General features: G+C 48.7%; 1 protein-coding gene across 1 annotated transcript; it reads left to right on the top strand.

The window, feature by feature from the left end:
• Positions 1-4,711: 4,711 nt before the first annotated feature.
• Positions 4,712-6,267, top strand: LOC123068868 (putative transcription factor bHLH107). Its single transcript, XM_044491544.1, has 3 exons — positions 4,712-4,826; positions 4,954-5,225; positions 5,575-6,267. Exons 1-3 carry the CDS (start codon positions 4,799-4,801, stop codon positions 6,055-6,057), a joined length of 783 nt encoding a protein of 260 aa, XP_044347479.1. The 5' UTR covers positions 4,712-4,798; the 3' UTR covers positions 6,058-6,267.
• Positions 6,268-16,949: the final 10,682 nt, after the last annotated feature.

Here is a 16,949-nt window from a genome sequence, read left to right as displayed (position 1 = left end):
GACCCAAAACCACCTCTCTCGCCGCGTCCACCCGCTTTCCGCACTGCATCCTGTTGGTCACAACGGACGTGACCGGACAGGGCAACTTCCTACATGCATTCATGTCAGCAGACCAGACGTCTGCCTACCCAGCACATGTGCAAAGGCCGATGGAGTATTGCCATTGTCCTAAGAACGAAAGTGGTGCAACTTATTTTTTTGGCACGCTGGCTTTACCAAAAACAGGGAGGCATGTGTTAACACTCAAAATGACACGATCATAAAGGATGGCTTGAACCATAACAAGATGAGGTCAGTTTGAAGATTAGAGTTCACCATTGTGGTACCATGTCCGAGACGATACAGATGGAAATGATAGCCCAAATCAAAGCTCGGACATAAAAAATTATGACAAGTACAAAGATGCATGCGTTAACACCAAATTTTGGCATGGCATAAAACATAACTAAAGTGGCCTAAAATAGAAAAGTGTCAACACAAAAGTTGTTTACCTTATCGAGACAATCAAATTTTGCTTTTTAGATCATCTCAATCCATGGTCATATGCACCTTTTGCATCCAAAACAATGGGTTGTAGAAAAAGTGAGCCTCAGATGCAACATAAAGTTTGTACAGTTGTGCCCAGAAAACTGGGTTTGTAGTACTGTTTAGTGATTTTTTTCGCACAAATTCATCCTCAAAACGATATCAGATGGAAAAGTGCTGAACATGAAAGTTGATCAACTCGTCATGGAGAATAGGTTTATTGTTGGTGTTATGGCGATCCATTGTTGTATGCAATATCCACGACAGATAAAAGAGGCTATTATATACATACATTGTAGCATGAAGTCTCCGTACCTGATATGGGGCCTTCAGGCCTACTTGTCCGAATTAGGTTAGAAATTTATCTTTCGGGCGGGATTTGAGTCCTTTTTTGTACGGGAAGTCCAGCCACCCCATATAAAGATGAGAGGTGATGACTGAAATAACACACAATCACAAACGCACATAGTACTTTGTACCGTTCTTTTTACATCTCTCCCTTGTTCTTGATTCCTTGTTCTTCGTGTTGGGGAGCAACGATCCTCGAGGCTATAGGGGCGGTTGGACGGACCTAGGACAACCCACAGAAGCTGCACCCCCTGACGGGGTCCCTCCCGGACATGTGGAGTTTCAGGTCCTAAAAGATCACGCCGACATGTCTTGTGTATCACGGTCCAGGCGAGGCACCTTTGACAATGTTGGCATGGGTATCAAGCTCGATGCCGGGCGTACACGATGACGTGTTCGTGTGCAAACACACATACATGTTGCAGTTGAGGGGGACCAGAGATGCTACTCTTTACGTTGTGATTGCTCATGTGATCTTCCCAATGCTTCGATTCTTATTTGGGCCGAATACCCAACCAACGAAGTGCATATGTCTTTGGATCCTTAGAGCATCACCATGCCAGCTTATGGTCTTCAACTGGCCATAATTCTAATGGTGATGATAATCAACAAGAGAGCACCAGCCAAGAGTAGTATTACGTCAACTACCTGCTACAATAAGGATCATTCTATATGAGGGAGGGATAGTTGTTGCCGCCTTCTTCGAGCAAAGTATGACCTCAGCTTCGACTAAGACTATGCTAATGTCGACCACTTCATTGGCGGCTCCTTCAATCATAGTTGGGGTTGCCCTTGGGCAGCACATGGGTCGGGCCAGACGTGCACCACCCGAGAGCGGTTAACTACATATAAGTAATCACGGCTCCTATTTGGAGCGTAGGTCTTTGGATAGAGACCAAACACATACGCCCGCGTTCGCTACATTTCATATTGGGCCGACTCAAGAAGGCTTGTATGGCAGACTCCCTATTCCGATATTGAGAAGGTTCTGGGACCTTCCTTGAACCATTTTCCCCATTTTTTCCTTTGTTTTCCCTTCTGGTTTTCCTTTCTTTTATATTTTTTTGTTTTCCCTTTTTCTTTTATGTTTGTTCGTTTATCTTTTCTTCTCGATTTTTTCTTTTCTTTATTTGATGCTTGTTTTTTCTTTTCTTTTTTCTTTTTTATTTTCATTTTTTCATTTTTCTCCCTTTTCCTTTTCATTCTGCAAACATCTTTCAAATTCATGAACAAAGTTTAAATTGTGAACATATTTTAAAATCATGAGCATTTTTCGTATTCGTGAACGTTTTTTTGAAATCCCGAGCATTTATGAAATTCACAAACATTTTATACTAATTGGCAAACATATTTTCAGATCTTAGAACATTTTTACAAGTTCTCAAGCATTTTTTGAAGATCGTGAACATTTTTTTAATCAACAAACCATTTTTGAAAGTCACAAATATCATTTTACAAACATTGTTTTAAATGCATGAACAGTTTTTGAGTTCATGACATTTTTTTAGTTGATGATATTTTCATAGCTTTGTGAACATTTTATATTTTTTAAAAGTTATAAAAATTCATGAATATTTTTTATATATTTGGACATATTTTCAAAATCATGAAATTTTGATTTCAAGATCATTTTTTTCAAAAACATGAAATTTTGATTTCATGAACTTTTTTTTTCAAAATCATGGACTTTTTTAATATGCTAACATTTTTAAAAATCACGGGCATTTTTTAAGAAACATGAATAATTCTTGAATTCACCAACATTTTATGATATCTCATATATTGTTTTTGTCAAAATTCGCATTTAAAAAAGATGAAACTTCTGAAATCTCTAATTATGTTAAAGATCAAAAAACAAAAATGAAATTGAAAAAAGGGGCCTCCTGCCCTGCACATGGGCCGGCCAAAAAACATGTGCAGGGTAAGCGAGAGGTGTGCGTTCCTTCCTATCCAGCGCGTAGGTCGCTGAATAGGTGCTCCCATATGTAGCTACTAGGGAGGAGGCTGAAACCGGCACCAGGCTCTTCTCTCCCACCTCCGTCTCTCTTGGTCGATCCCCTTGATGCTACCCCTGCATCTCTAATTAGCTATCCCAAACTCTGTAATCTTGTCCTGTTCTGTTGATTGATTAGCAAGTGGGACGCTAACACGAACGGTAATTGAAATTCATATATTATATGGCTAGACACCACTCCCTGACCAAGACAAGACGTGTACCTAATGGCATTGCAGCTGATGAATTATCAATGTTGCATGTGCAGTAAACTATAGTTATACAGCAGCATAAAGTGGAGACAAACGGTTGTCCAAAAGAACAGGTACAGAAGGGTTTTGCAAAGTGATGGAGTGTAATCTCTTTGATCACTTTGGCAAACTGAAATCTTCATGGCCTTTTTTTCTATATAAAAATCAAAGTGCAATCGCGAAAGAGGCGGTCTGTTCCCATGATCGATTCATCAAAAATTTCAAAAAGAAAAGGTGACGAGACTAGCTAATAGCCAGCCTATCCAGAAGGAGCGCAGGGCGTCAAAAGAAAAGATACAGCAGATCCTCCGGATCGAGGATCAGGCGTCGGAGGGTCCTTCTCTTTGAAATCAGTGGATGCCAATACTAGGAGTACTATACGAAGTCACTTCCAAAAACAAGTTGGACCATGCACACGAAGATTTCACGCGAGTTCTGACACGGTTATTACCGTGTTAAGCAAACAGACTGGTGCTGCCTCTAGCGACTTATTACCAGTGGTCTCCACCGAGTCCAGTCCCTGAAACAGAGCACTCGGCACTTGTTCCTCTTCTGGGGCAGCTGTGCGTGTCTGACGCTGATGGCGAGCAGCCCGCTTTGGTGTCCACCATGTTCCTCTGTTTTATAAGTCAAAGGGAAACCCGTTTCATTCCCTGACTTTACACACATGTTGTGATCACAAGCAGTCGAGAAATGGCGTCGTATCGGAAAATAATCATGTTTCCACTGTGTTGCTTGACACAGCGAACTGGCGGAACAGTGTGAATGAAGTTGCTGGTTGAATGTGGAAGGAGAGGGAGTGCAGCAGCGTGGTTGCAAGAGGCCAGGCCCGACAGCGCTGCTGATAATAGCTTCCCTTAACCAACAGTGGGCGTCGTCTCCGTCCGTCGCCGCCTCTCGCGCTCGGAGGATTATATTCCAGTCAACGAATCTTGTGGCCAACAGGCAGTAGTGGTGACTCGTGATGGTATCGGATTTTGGCTCCAGAAATATTTGGAGCGCCACTATTTTCGATTTATTTTATAATTTACTTATGGTACCTACTCAAAGTGCTGAAACATTTTTGCCACCTACTGAAATAGCTGAAACTTGCCAGGTTTTCCCTGAAATTTCACTGAAAGTCAGAACCAAGTGCATAGATACTACTCCTACACTACAGTGTACTCCCTTTGTTCCTAAATGAGTCTTTTTAGACATTTCAAATGGACTACAACATACGGATGCATATAGACATATTTTAGAGTGTAAATTCACTCATTTTACTTCGTACATAGTCACTTGTTAGAATCTCTAGAAAGACTTATACTCCCTCCGTTTGGAAATACTTGTCCTAGATAGATACATTCATTTTATCCATTTCGAAGACAAGTATTTCCGGACGGAGGAAATATTTGAAAACGGAGAGAGTAATCAATTAATACCTTCGTAAGGGTTTATCATGGCATGATTCTTTCCACATGGGAGTATATTCGACTCATGGCACACTCATACACGCCACCTTACCCATTGGCCAAATCCATGCCAATCCAAACAGCGAAATTTCCCCTATATTATCCCCATGCATAGTGGGGTACTAACCACATGTGAGAAAAGAGATGCGTATGTAGGGCGGTCATCTCTCACAGACAACGCTCATCATCTGCCCCCTACCTATATCAATCCTATATATGAAGAGAATGAGATGACAAGACGCCGCCGCACTAATTATTGTGAGCCTCCTCCTATCCACTCGACTCGTCTAACTCCCGCTTCCATGTCTTCACCTCCTTCTGCTTCATCACCAGAAATTCACATTCCTCCTTGTTCTTGCACTGTCCATGCTTGGCTTGATGGCAGCTCCATGCCAATCTCCCCAAGCAGGGAATAAGCTCTACGATGAGTGTGATCCTACGGTGCACGGCGACCGGGTCCTGCTGCCCCGGCAGGCCAGCTCGGCATCACCGGCTGGGCCGCCGGAGGTGTCGACGACGTCCTCGTCGACGGGGTCGGGGAGGAGCGCGACGGAGGCAAGGGCCCTGAAGGTCCACAGCGAGGCCGAGCGCCGGCGTCGGGTGAGGATCAACGCTCATCTCACGGCGCTCAGGAGGATGATCCCTGATACCAAGCAGGTTTGCGCCAACAATATCTTAGCCATTTCACCATTTTAGTGTTGTGAGGCATCAACCAAACAAAGCTCAGCTGCACATAATTATTGTCGTTAGCTGATCAGCTTTTCTGGTAGAAACCAACTTTGCATTAAGAAGTCTCTCTTCAAACAATTCTGATTGACCTTTATGTCAGCATCATATATACATGAGCTTTATGAAGAACATTGAAAACTCGCGCAAGTGTTCACATTTCATCAGACTTTTCACCCTGCAATTCTATCTAGAGATATAAGACAAAGTAGGGCACTGCGGCGGTACACTGCTATTATGTGACTTGTCAGGAAAATGTCTCTTGTCTTCCTTTGTGCAGATGGACAAGGCCGCCTTGCTAGCCAGGGTGGTGGACCAAGTGAAGCACCTGAAGAGGAGAGCAGGCGAGGCCGCACAGCAAACGCCGGCTGTCCCACCGGAGACCGACGAGGTCTCCATTGAATTCTGCACCGGAGACGATGACTCCAGACTGTACATGAAAGCCTCGGTCAGCTGCGACGACCGCCCGGACCTCGTCGCCGGGCTCATCCAGGCGCTCCATGGCCTCAGGCTGAGGACGGTGAGAGCGGAGGTGACCTCCCTAGGAGGAAGGGTGCAGCATGTCTTCACACTGTGCAAGGAGGAGGACGAGGAAGGCAGCGCAGCAGCAGGCCTTGCTGGACTCACGTCTCTGAAGGAGGCTGCGAGGTTGGCTCTGGCCAGGGTTGCTTCACCAGAGCTGGTATGTGGTGGTAGCCCGTTCCAGTTCCAGAGCAAGAGGCAGAGGATTCTCGAGTCGCATTATTCAATCATGTCCATATAGATGAGTACTTCTGGAGTAAGTATATTTTGGTGCCAGATTTGAGGTTGGAACCATGGTTTTGGGTACCGCCCGAGAAAAACGGATACCGGGCGGTTACCGCGTTTCTCGCCGCCCCACGAGAAATACCTATCCCGAGCAAAAAATACCGAAATTTTTGAATAATTTGAATTTGAACGCTCAAGGTCTAATAAATTAGCTTTGTTTCTCCTTTGGAACAACTCCCTTGCTCTGGCGAAGTGGTAACCATCTGTTGTGCGCCTCTACAGGTGGCAGGTTCGAGTCCTCCTTCTGCACTTTTTTTTGTTCTTTTTGTTATTTTTCAGAATAGGCAGTAAAAAACGTGAAAAAATGACGGCCAAAATTATCGAACTCGCGACCTCAACAGAGCTAAGGGCGCATGCAGTTGAGGAACCACTGAGCTACTACCTCTTTTGTGAATGACATTAGTTTAAGATATTATTATATCTATTTAAAATTGTTTGAATTCAAAATTCAATTGTAAATTTCGTCCGAAATTTGTTCGGTATTTCTCGGTAACCGTGGTTACCGGGAATATCGCCCACCCACGAGAAAATTTGCCTATTTGGGATCCAAAACCTTGGTTGGAACTGCTGTTAGTGCTGTAAGATAAGATAGATAGATGCAGTCACTCCAGGATAGATATCATGGCAACAGGGTTTACACTGTGTGCCTGATGCAGCATGGCTGCCGATATTCAGATTGCAGAAATCCTAGATGGTGACGCAGGGTCACATGATTAGTTTGACGATTCAGCAGTGGCGTGGATAGGCTGGTACTCTATGCAACACCTCCTCATTGGTGCTTCTCTTGTTAAGATATGACTATGAGACACACGTATAACTACTTTATCTTTTTTTTTTACTTTTGTTATGTTAGGTATATCAGCGAGTTTTCCTGCTCGCCGGGTGTTACTAGCATCGGAGTTAAATAATACTTTCAAATAAAAAAAAACTTCTGAGTTTTCAAGGTTTTTAACCATGCAATTTTTCAAACAAAATGGAGCATTTTAGCACCTTCAGAAAAGGTTTTGTGCTCTGAAGAGCACTGAAGCTTTATGGGGCAAAAAAGAAACATTTTCCCATTAAAATTTACAAGCACAAAAAAGACTATTGAAATCCTCTTACGTGTGTTCCCTTTGTAATATTTTGGCATTCAAAAATTGTAGGCACCGTTCAGTTACCCCGTTATACTTGGTAACTTTGTTTAATCCAACTGGAAACTGTGCACCTTTATACATCTAGGCACCTAGCTGCTTCAGACAGAGAAGTTTCAGGCTTGCTGTTCTCGTCAAAAGCAAAAGTTAGGCATTAGTAAGAAGAAGAAAGTTGTGCTTCTAGAATCTGAAGACGATTGAATTATGTGGTAAAGTAGGGTACGCATAAGGGCGTAATTCAGTGTAACTTTGTTTGCCAACAAATAGAACTTGGTAACTTGGACCCCACATATATGTATAAAGGTGCCTAGATGTATAAAGGTGCACAGTTGCCAGTTGGATTAACTCACAAAGGGTGCCAAAATCAAGAGTGCCTTTAGCCGGCTAATTTCAGATTTATTGAAGTAATATACAGGTACCAGTTCCTGAACTAAGAACATCTATGTACAGTAATCATTAGAATTAGCAACAGGAGTGTACTTACATGAACTAGACTTGAGGCTCGATGAGTGTAATTAATCAAGGCACAGTTGTATCTTGAATGGCAAAACTAAGAGAAGGAGATTTCTAGTTCCTAATTGATCATGTATAAAGAAGTTTTTAAGCTTTTTTTGGCAAGTACTATCCAAAATCCAATAAAAACGTGGGATGTCAACATATATGATAGGCAAAATTAGTTACTACCCCTTATAAAAGTTTATAGAGGGAGTAGAATTTAAGGAGACATCCTGCGGCCTTTGATATTTGCAGCGCTAGCTTACTTGATATTGCTCGGGTCGAGTGGTGGAACCCGCAGCTGCGAGTCTTTGGCCTTGATCTTCTTCCTGAGTTCCTTGAAAGATTCAGGTATGACATGGTACTCGTGGAACATGAACCCTTTGGTCCAGTGTTAGACTATGTATAGCTTCTGTACCTATGTACGTATATTGTACGTATTGTAACACAACCATTATATATAATGAGATAAGCCACCCCTAGAGGGTTGTGCTGGTTCCCAAAACTTATTGTCTTACATGGTATCACGCTAGGTTACGATCGCTTCCGCTTCTAAACCCTAATACCCGCACCGCCGCCGCAGCCGCCGCCTCCTTCACCGCCGCCGCCGCCGCGCCACCGACCGCGCCGCCGCCATGTCGAGCGCCGCCACCACCGGTTCCACTGCTGCGGGCTTCCTCCCGGCCTCTCTTGCGGCTCTGCTCAACCTCCCGCTCGATGTCGTCTCCGTTCCGGCTCCGATCGGGACAAGGAGCATCGGCTCCGTCTTCTCCACGCCGCCGGCGCCCTCGCTCGGGCGTGACCTCGTGGTCCACACCGCGGCGCCGCCGTCCGCTGCGGACTCCGCAGGCGTCGTCCCGCCGCTCCTGCCGCAAGCGGATCACACCGCCCCGCTGGCGGGGTTGGCGGCGTCCGCCCCGGCCGCGGGCCTTGCGGCGTCCGCACCGACCGCGAGCTTTGCGGCGCCCGCCCTGGCTGCGGTCCCGCCTCCTCCCGCATCGGCTTCAGTGCCTCCGGCTGCCTCCATGGTGTTTGCACCCCAGGCAGCCTCCTCGATGGGATCGTCTTCGCCGCCGCCGTTTCACTTCGGTCATCTCATCACCATCAAGCTCTCCGCCAACAACTACATCTTCTGGCGTGCACAGGTTCTCCCGCTCTTGGGGAGTCACAACCTGCTAGGCTACGTCGACGGATCGCTTCCCTGCCCACCCGCGCTGGTAGACAGCGTGCACGGTCCGGTCTACAATCCGGCCCATCGCGTCTAGACGGGGCAGGACCAGGCGAACCTCTCCTCCATCCAGGGGTCGCTCTCGCCGGCAGTTGCCGGCCTTGTTGTCTTCGCGAAGACGTCTCATGAGGCCTAGACCATCCTTGAGCGCACCTTTGCAGCGCAGTCCCAGGCTCGTGTCTCTGCACTCCGTCGTCAGCTTGGAGAGTGTCAGAAGCTTGACTCCACTGCCACTGAGTTCTACAACAAGGTCAAGGGCCTCGCCGACACATTGGCCTCCATTGGACAGCCCCTCACCGACTCCGAGTTCAACTCGTTTATTGTCAATGGTCTTGATGAGGAGTATGATGCCTTAGTCGAGATCATCAACGAGCGGGGCAACTCGACACCCATGTTGGCACACGAGGTTTTCTCTCGGCTTCTTCTCACTGAGCAACGGGTCGAGACTCGCCGCACCAGGGGCACTGGCTCCCTCTCGGCCAACGTCGCCACCAAGGGTGGCCGCTCTTCTTCATCACCCCGGTCTCCCTTGGGGTTGCCACAGTCGCCCGCCTCGGCCCCCCCACCTACTGCGACCTTACCGGGGGCTGGCGGTCCACGTGTGTGTCAGCTTTGTGGCCGCGATGGGCACTGGGCCTCCAAGTGTCATAAGCGCTTCCAGCGAAGCTTCCTTGGTCTTGGCAATGACGGCAAAGATACACGCAACAATGCCCGTCAGGTCGCCATGGCTGATCGTCCCGCGCCACAGAAGCACCAGGGACACACTCAGTCCTACTCCATCGATCCACACTGGTACATGGACTCTGGGGCGACAAAGCATCTGACCAGCGAGATGGGGAAGCTTCACACTCGTGAACCCTATCATGGCTCCGACAAGATCCACACCGCCAATGGAGCAGGTATGCACATCTCTCATATTGGTCAAGCATCTCTTCTCACTAGACATGCCAATAGGAGTCTTCAGCTTCGCAATGTTCTTCGAGTTCCATCTGTGACCCGTAATCTTCTTTCAGTTCCTAAACTCACCCGTGATAATAATGTGCTTTATGAATTTCATCCTTTTGATCTTTTTATTAAGGATCGGGGCACAAGGGACATTCTTCTTAGTGGGCGGTTGTGCCAGGGCCTCTACCGTCTGGAGCATCCTGGCGTCGCTCGCGTTTTCAGTGGAGTTCGAGTTTCTCCGTCACAGTGGCATGCTCGTCTTGGTCACCCGGCCACACCTATTGTCCGTCATATTTTGCGTCGTCATGAGCTTCCTAGTTTGTCTAGTAATAAAGATGTAGCAGTGTGTGATGCTTGTCAGCAGGGGAAGAGTTATCAACTTCCTTTTTCGGAGTCCAGTCGTAAGGTGAAACATCCTTTAGAACTTGTGTTTTCAGATGTATGGGGTCCTGCTCAGACTTCTGTCAGTGGTCATAATTATTATATCAGTTTCGTTGATGCTTATAGTCGCTTTACCTGACTTTACCTTATTAAACGCAAATCTGATGTGTTTGATATTTTTGTTCAGTTTCAAAAACATGTTGAACATCTTCTCGAGCACAAAATTGTTCATGTCCAGTCGGACTGGGGGGGGGGGCGAGTATCGCAACCTCAACTCCTTCTTTCAGTCGCTTGGGATAGCTCATCGTTTAGCATGTCCACATACAAATCAGCAGAATGGTTCAGTCGAACGTAAGCATCGTCATATTGTTGAAGCTGGTCTTACTCTTTTGGCCCATGCATCTGTTCCGTTTCGGTTTTGGAGTGATGCTTTCACCACTGCATGCTTTCTCATCAACCGTACTCCTACTCGTGTTTTAAACATGAAGACTCCTATTGAGGTTCTCCTTAATGAACAACCTGATTATACCTTTCTCAAGGTATTTGGGTGTGCTTGCTGGCCGCATCTTCGTCCATATAACAAGCGCAAGCTTGAGTTTCGTTCTAAGAAGTGTGTTTTTCTTGGCTATAGCTCTCTTCATAAAGGTTACAAATGTCTTCATGTTCCCACTAATCGTGTCTATATATCTCGGGACGTCGTGTTTGATGAGCATGTTTTTCCCTTTGCCAACCTTTCTGTGTCCACTGTCGAACCACCATCCCTGCATTCATCCTCTGTTGCTTCTGACCAATTTGATGATGTTGCATACTCTCCTTTGCTGTTACCTAACCATGGTGCAGGAACCGGACGTGGAGCTCGTTTGGAGCTGTTGGAGGATTCACCATCATCATCGTCGTTTTCTGGTGGGCACGTCGACCGCCCTATGTTGCATGACATCGATTCGCGTGCCCATGCATGGTCACCCGACGAGCCCGTCGCGCCGAGCATCTCCACTGCTCGGTCCGCTACGCCAGCGATCACCGAGTCTCCAGCGGCTCGGCCTTTTTCGCCAGCGGCCGCCGAGTCGCCCGCGGCTCGGCCCGTCACGCCATCTTCGCCCACGGCTCGGGTCCTCACGTCGCCTTCATCAGCAGATCGGCCCGCGACACCGGCCGCGCCACAGCCCACTATGCCGAGCTCGCCATCGGCCCGGTCTGTGATGCCGGAGTCGCCAGCTGCTTCGTCTGTTCTGCCAGTTTCGCCGGTGGGCCGGCCTTCTTCGCCGACCGAGTCCGAGGCTACCGTGACTGGCTCCTCGTCACCGGCTGACTCGTCAACGTCGCCGTCCTCCAGCCCGTTGCAGGCTGCTCCGTCGACCTCGGTGGTTCCTGTGTCTCGACCACATACACGCAGTCGCAGTGGCATTTTCAAACCTAAGGAACGTATGGATGGTACGGTTGCTTTGTTGGCTGCTTGTTTGGCTGCTGCTGTTGCGGATCCATCTTCTGAGCCTCGCTCATATCAGGCTGCCCTGCGCATTCCACATTGGCGAGAGGCTATGGAGCAGGAGTTTCATGCTCTTCTTCGTAACAAGACATGGACTCTCGTTCCTCCACCACCACGGGTAAATGTTATTGACTCAAAATGGGTATTCAAAGTGAAGAAGCATTCGGATGGATCTATTGAGCGTTATAAAGCGCGACTTGTTGCTCGCGGCTTTCGGCAGCGTCATAGTCTTGACTATGAGGACACCTTCAGTCCTGTCGTCAAGCCTACCACTATTCGGCTTCTTCTCTCCATTGCTGTTTCTCGTGGTTGGTCACTTTGTCAACTTGATGTGCAGAATGCTTTTCTACATGGATTTTTGGAGGAAGAGGTTTATATGAAACAGCCGCCTGGTTTCTCTGATCCTGATCGTCCTGACTATATCTGTCGTCTTTCCAAAGCACTATATGGTTTGAAGCAAGCTCCTCGTGCCTGGCATGCCCGCCTTGCCTCTGCCCTTCGTGCTCATGGGTTTGTGCCATCCACTGCTGACACTTCATTATTTCTTCTACAAAAGCCAGAAGTCACTATGTATCTTTTGGTCTATGTCGATGATATTATCCTTGTCAGCTATTCTCAGTATGCTGCTGATGCTCTTGTCTGCTCTCTTGGTGCTGATTTTGCGGTCAAAGATCTTGGGAAGCTTCACTACTTTCTTGGAGTTGAGGTCACTTCTCGTGCTAATGGTCTTGTCCTTACGCAGAAGAAGTACTCCTTGGAGTTGTTACAAAGAGCCGGCATGCTGAAGTGCAAACCGACCACCACACCCATGTCGTCTACCGACAAGATAACAGCTGTTGATGGTGAGCTTTTGTCTCCTGCGGATGCCACAGAGTACAGGAGCATTGTTGGTGGACTTCAGTACTTGACGATCACGAGACCAGATATCTCTTATGCTGTTAACAGGGTTTGTCAGTATCTTCAGGCTCCCAGAGATACTCATTGGGCTGCTGTTAAACGCATTCTTTGTTATGTTCAGTTCACCCTGACATTTGGTATGCATATTCGGCCGACTTCCTCTCGGGTCCTTTCGGCCTTCTTTGATGCAGATTGGGCTGGTAGCCCAGATGACAGGCGATCCACGGGGGGTTATGCAGTATTCTTTGGCTCTAATTTGATCGCCTGGAGTGCTCGGAAACAGGCTACTGTGTCACGTAGCAGTACTGAAGCTGAGTACAAGGCTGTGGCGAATGCTACTGCAGAGATTATTTGGGTGCAGTCTTTGCTTCAGGAGTTGGGTTTGTCTCAACCACAGCCTCCTATTCTTTGGTGTGATAACATCGGTGCTACATACCTTTCTGCAAATCCAGTATTTCATGCCCGAACGAAACACATTGAAGTTGACTATCACTTTGTACGGGAACGTGTATCACAGAAGCAACTCCAGATCAAGTTTATCTCATCTAAGGATCAACTTGCAGACATCTTCACTAAGCCTTTACCACTGCCACAGTTTGAGGCTTGTAGGCGCAATCTTACCCTTCTCAGTTCTATAGAAAGTGGCTAAGATTGAGGGAGGGTGTTAGACTATGTATAGCTTCTGTATCTATGTACGTATATTGTACGTATTGTAACACAACCATTATATATAATGAGATAAGCCACCCCTAGAGGGTTGTGCTGGTTCCCAAAACTTATTGTCTTACATCCAGTGAAGAGGGTGGCAGAAGGCGAGGAGATGATGGGCGATGGTGAAGGGGCGCACCGAGGGTCGGATCCTCTCCTTCCTGTCGTGTATCTGGCATTGCGCCGCCAAATCCTCGGGCCAACTCCAAGTCTCGGCGGCCGCCACTGAGCGCAGCTGAAGAGGGTAGAAGGGCGTGGAGAAGTAGATGGAGTTGCTGCTCAGCGAAGGGAGGTCCCTGGCGGAGACGGACAGGCACCCGCCGTCGCCGAGAAACAGCGCGCGGTCGCCGAGGCTTGTCACGGGCGTCAGCGTGCCATTGCTGTCGTCGAAGTCCACCGAGTAGATCTCGAAGGTCAACACTTGCCGCTGAGTTATGCTTGCCCGGGCGATGGCATGCCGGACGACGAGCAGCATCCGTCCGGCGGACTCCACAAGGTGGAGGGTGTCACGGTAGCGCGAAAAGCGCATGGCGCCCGGCGCCGTGGCGACCACGTTATCGAGTGTTGGTCCGGGAGGGTACAGCTGCACGATCTCCGGTGACGGCGGGTGTAAAGTGGTGGCGTAGAGCCTCCCTTGGAAGGGCACGGCGTTCCGGATAGTGAGCTTCTCGTGGCGGCGGTGGAGGACCTCCCAATGGTCCGAGCCGGCCTCAGCGGCGACCACGACATTTCCGTAGGGGAACCGGACCACGACCGCGATCGAGCATCCTCGTGGTACACGGTTGCGAGGGACGGGAAGTCGACGGCGACGAGCGTCAAGGGGTGGAGCACGCGGACGACGGCGGTGCTCTTGCGCAGGAGGACGAGGAGGCCGTCGCTGAAGCCGACGATCCGGTAGCCCCGTAGCCCCGGCAGGCGGACGCGGACGCGCCTGCCCGTGCGCGTGTGGAGCAGGGCGATCTCCCGCGCGTCCTCCGGGCGGACCGCGTCGCCGCCGCAGAGCGCCACCCAGTCCCGGGGCCAGAGGCGCGGGTCGTGCAGGGCCGGGTCGCGCTCTCGCGGCGTGGGCGTGCTGGCGTGCCAGCCGGAGCAGACGGCGCGGAAGAAGACGTAGTCCGCGGCGTCAAGGATCAGGTCGGTGACGAGGCCGAGTATGTCCGTGGGGAGAGACGCCCAGCCGCCGGTCGCCCGTTCCGGCCGGCGGCGCTCGCGGGGCAAGGCGGCGCGTTTACGCTTTGACATCGTGCGAACTCGGCCGCACGGTCACAACTAAGGGAGCCGCATGGTGTGATGGATTAGTTTGCATGCGTGACTCTGCACCAAATGCGATCAATTTGTTTACTAACTACCACTCCTATAAATCAGGGCGTATATGGGGCGCCATGCTTTGTGTTTTCATGCATGCGATTTGCTTCCATGCAGTTTATTTCGAAAATTTATCTGGGAAATGTCGGATTTTCTACGTTCCCAGCGAACTTGTATCAGCCATCAGATTGGATTCACGAATCTTGAAGCAGATGAACTAGCCACGTCAGATTTCCACGAGAGAGAGAGAGAGAGAGAGAGAGAGAGAGAGAGAGGGAGGGAGGGGAGGGGGAGGCGACCGGCCGAGGTGCTCTTCGCGGGGGTAGCCGTCTTTCTTCTTGCGCCGTTAGAGGTGGGCACTCGGCGGCGAGTTCGTGTAGGGGGGCGACAGTGTGGGGCGAGCGAAAGATTTCGAGCAGCCACGCCCGCTCCTCTCACCGGCGGACTGCACGGATGGACGTCGAGGTGGTGAGAGGAATTGCACGAGCTCGCGGGGATGTCGCGCCGCTCCCCCTCGCCGGCGTCCATTCCTGAGGCGAGTGGTCATCGGAACAGCACGCGCTGCTCCGATGAGGAGGCGCTGCTGGCCAACGGGTGCGCCTCCACGGCTACCGCGGCGTGGGAAGCGGCCTCGACGGCGCCCATCTTCGTCTTCCTCGACCTCCGCAGGGCCCGCTGCTGTCATATCAATCAGCTGCTTCCGAGGAGCGTGCGGGTGGCAGCCGCGGGAGGAGGCGGGGCTCGACGAGGGGCACTGGGAGGAGGCTGGGGATCGGCGTCGCCATTTTTAGCACAACATGATTTCTTCTACATGCTCTCTTCTGAAGCTTTTTTTCTGTTTCATTTTTTTTTCATCAGTTGATTTGAGCAATCAACTTGTGATTTCCTTGCATAAGTAAAAGGACTGTTTTCGTAGTTGCCATGTCTATTTTTTCATGGGGTTGTTATTAAGTTGACATGGCATTTCTCAGTTGAGAATCACTTTTTCTGTTGGTTTTTTTGTGCAGTCAAAATGAAATGAACTGAATTTTTGTTTAGTCCTTGGTAATAATATATGGCTCAATAGCATATGCTTGGAAAGAAGCGGTTGGTTTTTCTTTTCCCATTCCAAAGCATGTATTCCGTTTCCACTACTACAATCCAAGTACAAAACCGACGTTCTCCGCATCTGCTCTTCGGTGCAGAAACCGCCTGGGTCAACACAAGATAAGAGGCGTGACATAAGCTACTGGATCACTCGCCCTCAAGCTCTTCTTACTTAAAGAGTCCAAGTGGCGCCGCCGAGGAAGGGAAGGGCACGTGGAGGCACGCGGCGTTCCACGTGGTGACGATGATCGCCAGATCGGTTGCCTACGCTCCCCTGCCCTTTGCCCTTGCGTCCCTGGGCTGGCCTCTGGGTTAGCAGCGCCATACTATATTTATCATACTAGTGTTTGGGGCGCCATATGTGGCGCCGCTTGAAAGAAAGTTATGTGCATGTTTTCATTTTAAAAATTACATTAAGTTCTCACCTTCGTCTAAAAAAATATATCAGAAAAAAATCCTTACCTTCATCTACAAAAAGTAAAAAAAAAATTACAACCGCAACCTACCAGTGCCACTTTGCATAACCCTTCATTTAAAAATTACAAAGGCCAACCTATCAGTGTCATTTTGCATAACCCTTCATTTAAATAATCCACACCTTCATCTAAAAAAAATTCAAAAGATTTCTCACCGCGGCCAACCAGTTTACGCCACGTGGCATAGCTGGTTGGTCGCCCTTTACGCGTAGCTTAATGGGTTTAATGGGGTAAACACTACTAGAAAAAATCTTATCAGTTTGACTAATTCACATCTAGATGGTTTTAAGGATGGCACATCTAAGCTCCCACAAATATATAATGCAACAAGAAGAAAAAAACAAGGGAAAAAAATAGACCACAAAGAGCGTGGACATCAGCTTAAATGTGACATAATTATGTCACATCTAGATGCGTCCTAGACAGACCCAAACCTTATACACAGAATCTTACCAGCAGCGCATCCCAAAAATAGGCGCTACTACTATTTAGCGGTAGCGCGCTTGCTGAAACCGGGCTACTGATATAAACATAGCAGTACCGCGCTAGTGAAAAACACCGTGACTACTAATATTGCCACGACGTAGCCGCCGGACTAGGAATAGTAGTAGCGCATGTTATGTATATGCGCTACTGCTACGGGAATTTAGCTGTAGCGCGTTATCCTAACACGTGCTACTGCTAAACATGACCTATCTTCTCTAACCGCCC

The sequence above is a fragment of the Triticum aestivum genome, chromosome 3B, assembly GCF_018294505.1.
Source record: "Triticum aestivum cultivar Chinese Spring chromosome 3B, IWGSC CS RefSeq v2.1, whole genome shotgun sequence".
In the NCBI taxonomy this organism is placed as follows: Eukaryota; Viridiplantae; Streptophyta; class Magnoliopsida; order Poales; family Poaceae; genus Triticum; species Triticum aestivum.
The sequence above is the reverse complement of the archived record's forward strand: the minus strand, read 5'-3'. Positions and strand labels throughout refer to the sequence as shown.

Excerpts from the sequence above, each read along its gene's own strand:
- LOC123068868 (XM_044491544.1), top strand. The coding sequence starts at position 4,799 with ATGACAAGACGCCGCCGCACTAATTATT. Across the intron at positions 4,827-4,953 it reads ACGCCGCCGCACTAATTATT|CTCCATGCCAATCTCCCCAA; the intron begins GTGAGCCTCCTC and ends GCTTGATGGCAG. Across the intron at positions 5,226-5,574 it reads TGATCCCTGATACCAAGCAG|ATGGACAAGGCCGCCTTGCT; the intron begins GTTTGCGCCAAC and ends TCCTTTGTGCAG.